The 6,788-nt window shown below is 42.1% G+C and overlaps 1 protein-coding gene across 1 annotated transcript; it reads right to left on the bottom strand.

The window, feature by feature from the left end:
• Positions 1-792: 792 nt before the first annotated feature.
• Positions 793-3,812, bottom strand: LOC308172514 (thiamine transporter 1-like; the record flags this gene model as incomplete). The annotated part of the gene is made up of 6 exons (XM_080547412.1): positions 793-945; positions 1,417-1,558; positions 1,645-1,837; positions 2,265-2,892; positions 3,104-3,367; positions 3,666-3,812. The coding sequence occupies 6 exons, from the start codon at positions 3,810-3,812 to the stop codon at positions 793-795; spliced, it is 1,527 nt and encodes a 508-aa protein (XP_080403538.1).
• Positions 3,813-6,788: the final 2,976 nt, after the last annotated feature.

Below are 6,788 nucleotides of genomic sequence, written 5' to 3'. Positions count from 1 at the left end.
CACACAGCGTTTGCTAAGGCAGAGCTGTAACCTGGTAACCTGGGGGTCTACTGTGAGTTTACTGTATCTGTAAAAGAACCAAAAGCAGTTTGTGCAGTACGGCATCGGAAAGAGTATTTTTACAGAAAAGAAGAAGAGGACGAGAGGACAACGTATTCTGTTTTTAAGAGACTAAAGGGGGGGGAAATCTCTCTTCTGCTGCCAATTCACTAAGTCATCAAGAGGCAGTGCTCTCTCATCTGTGCTTTCACCTGGTGTGGGGTCCAGGTGGGAACCAGGGGCTGTAGTCACCTGGTGTGGGGTCCAGGTGTCAACCAGGGGCTGTATTCACAACGCTTCCTACTGTAGTAAGAATAAGTCCTACCTGGCAACGTTCTGAGAAAAACAATCCAATGTTGGTCAAATTTATTTTTTCAAATCCTCCTTGGGTAATACTTTTTAGCGCAATATAGAAGTACTTCTAAGAACTTTCTCAGAATCTCTGTGAATCAGGACCATGACTATAGACTGAAGACCACTTTTGTTGGGTGTTACTGAAATTTAAGTTAATGTGTATATATATATATATATTAAAATTAATTTTAACGAAAAATCGAAAGAATTTTTTTTTATTTGTATTGCTGTACATCTCTATATATTTTGTATAAATGAAAGATTTCTATCAATTTGAAAAATGTCGCTGTCTAAATAATTTGAAGCTAGCTGCTGTACTATTGACAAGGCGAACACTGGGACAAACTGACCTGTCGTTCTGAAATGTATTCAGGTTGCCAGTGCTCGGGTTTCCTCTGGTCAGAGTCTGTGTTCAAGGCAAGTGTCCTCTGGGGGGCGCTCTTCTATAGGGAAAGAGTCTTTGTGGCTTCGCCGTGCTCTCAGAATAGTGAACACACCCTTCAGAAAGAAAATGACACTGATAGCCGTGAAGTAGCTTCCGTATATGGTGAACTGCAAGAGAAATGGAGACTGGGGTCTGAATACATTTCTGTACTTTTTAAGGCAAGGCAACTTTATTTGTATGGCACATTTCATACAACAGGGGCAATTCAAAGTGCTTTACATACATTATTTAAAAATACAGCAACAGGAGCATAGTAAGAAAATAAAAATGACAATGAATAAAAGCAAATATAAGAAGTAAATAGATAAAACATTTAATAAGACAATAGTTAATGGAATAAAGACATTGATAGAAGTGTTTGTGTTTAATTATAACTCTTGCAAAACATGAAGGTTTTTAGGTTAGATTTAACTATTTTAAGGGTTTGGGCCTGTTCGATTTCTTCAGGGAGTTTGTTCCAGGAGCATGCGGCAGTGTGACTGAAAGCTGCTGCGCCGTGTTTTGTTTTCGCTCTTGGAAATGTTTAGCTTAAAAGCAAAGAAGGGACTTCTGCGTTTGTCCCTGAACAACAGACTCACCTGTGGTATGATGTCCAGGCCCAGACCTCTGCTGTCCACCACCACTAACGTGAGGATCGTCTGAAGGACCAAAGCACCGAAGTTGTTCGATCCAAAGATCAGTGCGTATCTCTCCATCGACAGGTCAGCAGCGATTTGGAACCTATGGTAAAGACAGAAGCTGGCGAACGGTGACCTTTTTAAGAAGTTGGCATTTGTTTTCCTGGTATGTCTTGGAGAAAAACTCACATGGCTATGGTAATAAGCAGCATGTAGAAGCACTTGAAGACGATGTAACCGGCGTAGCACACCCAGATGCTGCTGGTGAAGGTCATGAGGAAGAGTGCGGCGGCCCCCAGCCCAGAGAAGGACCCCAGAGCCACCTCCCCCCACTGGGCCCAGTCCACCTGCGTGAAGCCTATGCCGTAGGCCGTCACCGCACCTTTAGGGAACACTTACGTTTATCTGAACTGATCAACTCTTTATGATTCTTTATCTCGTGTTATTTTGGATAAATAACAACGTTCTGTAATGTATTTTCATCAGTATATTTTCACAAACTTGTTTTATGGTTTGATAGTTTTTGTTATTGTGTGGTTTTCCCCAGTAAACAAAGAGTCCCAAAAGACGTCCTCCAGGGAAGCCGGAATGTGGGTCCAGATGACGTCTTTCTACGACGTCCAGATGACGTCTTTTTAGGACGTCCAGGTGACATCTTTCTAGGACGTCCAGATTACGTCTTTCTAGGACGTCCAGAAAAGAAAGACGTCATCTGAGCCCACATTCCGGCTTCCCTGAGGACGTCTTTTGGACTCTTTGTTTACTGGGTTTGTTTGAAGTCTAAAGATGTCTACGGCAGCTATACTCACCAAACAGATTGGACACAGCCTCCACCCCTCCGTTGTAGACTGTGAAGTTGTGGGAGGGCTCCACGTGTTCCCACAGCACCTGGACGTAGTTGACTGTCTGGTTGTACCCGCAGGTGGCCAGCGCCCACCACACCGACCAGTACACCAGCTGCTTGGTGGAATAGCACTGGAGGAAGTCTCGCCACAGCTGGAGGAGAGCCCGACAGCAGCCTCCTGCCCTTACTGGCCCCCCAGGACCGCCAATCACGTCCCCTCCTCCTGCCCTTCCTGGCCCCCCAGGACCCTCAATTACGTCCCCTCCTCCTGCCCTTACTGGCCCCCCAGGACCCTCAATCACGTCCCCTCCTCCTGGCAACGCTAGCTGCTCATGCGGGTCCGTTTGAGTGTTTCTCCCGATACTTCCAGTCGTACGCTTCCCCTCTCTATCGTCACCCGGACCGCGGTGGAAGAACATGCTCCTCTGCGGCATAGGCAGGAAGCAGGAAGTCACCAGAGCGATGGAGGTCAACACCAGGGTCAGGACCAGGATGTTGTGGTAGGACATGAGGCTGAAGCTGACCAGCAGCTGTCCCGACACGGAGCCCACGGTGTAGCCCAGCAGCTGCACGCTGCGGCAGTAAGACGTGGCCTTAATAATAATAATAATAATAATAATAATACATTAGACTTATAGCGCTTTTCTAGACACTCAAAGACGCTTTACAAACTGAAAACTAAATCTAAGTGTCTTTGTAGGACAATCTACTCTGTATACTGCAATTACACCTAGATTTCGGGTGGAGAAGCCGCGAACAAGCAACGCCAGCGTCCTCTCTCAACCGGCATTTTTCGGTAATTACCTTGCGGTAGTGTTCCATGTCCACCACGCTGTAGATGTAGGAGAAGTAGGCCACCTCGCTGGCTGTCACCACGCCGTAGAAGAACTGCATGGCCTGCATGGCTGCCACACCCTGGACCCACAGCAACATGGCTGTCGTCACTGTGAGGTTGGTACACTGGAACACCACTACCGGCTTGTAGCGGAGCCAATCGGTGAGCAGAAACACAGGGACCAGCACGGCCAGGTAAGAGTAAGTCCACACAGGGAAGATTTCATTGGTCACCTGGAGTTCAAAGGTCACTTAAGTCAAAAGACTGGAACCCAGAGTGGGTTTCTCATATTTTTAATACATCATAAGCTTGTAAAACCTTGTCTGTCTTTAACCTTTAACCTTTAACCTCACACACTTGATTGAGAGATCAAATAGATAAGGATTGCATAAAGTGGCATATTTAAACACGGTCTGAAACTGCTCTTAAAAGAGAGACTGCGCTGAAGTTGTTACTGTACCTGTTCAGTGTTTTTGAGCCCCGGAAAAGTGTTATATAAATACAATGAATTGTTGTTATTATTATTATTACCTGTTCCACTGTCAGGTTCTTGTCTGGCCCCGTCAGGTATGTGAACAGGAAGGGTTCCAGAGGTTTCACAGTACTGAAGAACCCGTAGGTGCAGAGCACACCTGTGGGATAGCCCCATCCTGCCTTCCATCGCTTCACAGTTTCCATCTCCACGTGTCACACAAGGCTACTGGTTTACCTGACCAGGTTTGGTCCTCCATGCACTATCATTAGTCCTGCCTCTACCTAGTCATTGTATGGGAGTCGTCTTAAGTTGTGTTTATGTAATCGGTTAGCTCAGTCAGTCAGTCAGTCAGCGACCTGCTCAAAGTGCACCACTGATGGCCCACATTCCTGCTCAGACTGAGATATGCGGTGAATACAACGTGAGGCAGAGGGAGGCGTACCCATTTAATCTTTAACATGCGGCATGCTATGCTATCAGTCATAAATCAGTCATAAATATCAAATGGATTTCAACAGTAGTTGGACAGAACAATGCCTAAGAAAGCCTGCGTGTGGAAAAAAACGTTATCTTTATAATAATAGGCCTAATAATAATAATAATAATAACAACTTTTTATTTGTATAGCACGTTTCCTGCAAACGTTGCAGCTCAAAGTGCTCCAATCATTATATAATCAAAATTTAATTATTTAGTAATTTAAAGGCAATATTAAAAAGATGGGTTTTTAGTCTTGACTTGAACATACAGTATGTGCTGAGGTTGCATCCCTAATGTAAACTGGCAGTGAAGACACAATCTGGGTGCATAAAATGAGAATGCAGCCTCACCAAACCTCTTCTTTTGTACATGTGGTACACAGAGAAAACCAGCGTCAGAAGACCTGAGAGCTCTACTGGGCTGATATGTTAGCAAAATATTAAAAAATATTTATCATGAATTAACAGTACAAGTACATGTCCTAAAGCGTACCTTCATGACGTTTTATTTTAGAGTTAATATTGGGAGAGCTCTGTTGAACATTACGCCTCCTCCATTAATTGGCTCCCACAATAACCTCTCCCTAATCGCAGACGTAATTGAGCACAATTTGATTACGGGAAACTTTAACCGTACAAATCCACTGACACCTCTCCATACTCACACCAATCACATTAAGAAAGTAAAGCTATCTCTTAAATGACCCCCAAAGTATATCACCTTAATTAAAGCAATAACTATTCTAACTTGGACCAAAGCCAGCAAGATCCATGGAATTATTTAAACTTTAAATGTTTAATAAGCCAATCTAAACACAGTGTGGTAGAAATTAATTCTCAGGAGACTAGGGAGTCAGATGGATACAGGTTTTTATTTATCATAACAAAAGCAACCCAGATTTGGTTCTAAATTTATACATTGATACATCAGAATTATATACAGTTTCATATGAGGTATTGGTTGTCATAGGGCCTCAGATGACTGACTGGTTGTTGTCATGGTGATGAGTACATTTCCATGTGAGGACCACACCTCCACCATTTATTGATCCAGTCTGATTTCAACGACGTGGTACAATTTAGTGATGAGATCATCTTTTCCCCAGGTCATGATGAAATGTCCCAAAGGTCATGTCACTCGCTCAATAACAATTTGATACACATTGAATCATTTACATAAGGCTTCATTCATATGAGACACAAGTAAAGTATTATTGTTCATGAGTATGTGGCGGGGTGGTATACTAGCTGGGTTTCCCTCACATTTAAATGAACTCCCACAGAGGCAGTGGTAGAAAAAGTATAAATATAATGTTTATTTTTAAATAACCATAGAATGCAGATAAAATAGCACCACAATATAACACTGGACATTCAACCAGGAAAATAATAAACGCTATCAAACTATCTTGTGATCACACAGATCATATAACACATAACACACCAAACACTTTAGGCTATTATGGGTAAACTGTTGTCAAAAATCAAACCGTGGACGTTTACAGCTACCGAGTAGGGTAGCAAGCAGCGACTTGTACCCTAAGACTGAACTCCGAGGATTGTTATCCACATTGCCACCAGAAGGACTGAGTCCGCGTGTGCAACGCGCCAACCCAACCCATCTTCCTTCGTCGCTACCGCATTTGCTTCACCTCCACCTGGAACCGTGAGTAGGCTAATTGGGATTTACCGTATCAGTGATACCAATTGGGACTTATTTTTCTTTCATATAGTGCACCAACAAATCCAAGCACTTGGTAAACCTAAAATGTTAAACCTAGAACTCTGGACTTGAACTTTCTATATTATTTTTCATTGAGTGTTTAAGTAAGGTTTGTGTTTGTTTCAACCTGATTTGTTATTTTTGTTTTGTACACACAAACACATACACATACACATACCACAAACCCAAACACATACTATAGCACACAATATATATGAAAATAAAAGGAACACATTTTTGCTATTCCTTCTAAATTGCTGTCCTTTGTATTTTGTTTGTATATGGGTTTATATGCTTACTTGGTTTATGGGGACACACAATTACATACACTTATCTGATTTGTTTGTAAACAAGAAGAGTTAGTCAGTTCACCATCAACAGCTAAGAGTCAGAATCCTGTTACATCTTAATTAATTGAAATAGTAGGCTACCTCAGGAGAGGGTTAAACAATCATGAAAATCTGAATGATTTTCTATAAGAATCGCCCTTCATCTACAGAAAGAGGGGGTAACCTACATTCCATCCTGTACCTATTTACTATCATCGTCATGTTCTTATATCACATGTTTTATCATGTTACACTATTTGCGCTTCTGCACAGTAAATCTTGCAGTGTTAAAGTAACACTTAAAGAATTAAATGTAACACTATTCCGGAGTGTATATGGTCCTACTCCAAATTGGATTTAAACTGACTCTTTCCAAAGTTTTAGAGTTAAATTAACTCTAAATAGAGTAAAAAAGTAACACTGGTGTACACTGTTTTGTGTTGTTTAAACTTAACACTACAGGTTAATTAGCTCTGTGGAGTGTTAATATCACTCCCAGTAGTGTTGATAATTCTCTCTTCTGTGATAACAAATCAACTCTGATTGAGTTAAATTCCTATGCTCATTAACACTGCATTGAGTTATTAAACGTTAACACTGGAGGGTCAGTTGACTCAGATAAGTGTTGATTTTACACACTGCTGTGTT

Source organism: Nansenia antarctica (assembly GCF_963989245.1).
Source record: "Nansenia antarctica genome assembly, chromosome: 17".
NCBI classification, from domain to species: Eukaryota; Metazoa; Chordata; class Actinopteri; order Argentiniformes; family Microstomatidae; genus Nansenia; species Nansenia antarctica.
Note: the sequence above shows the minus strand (reverse complement) of the source record. Positions and strands in the feature narration are given on the sequence as shown.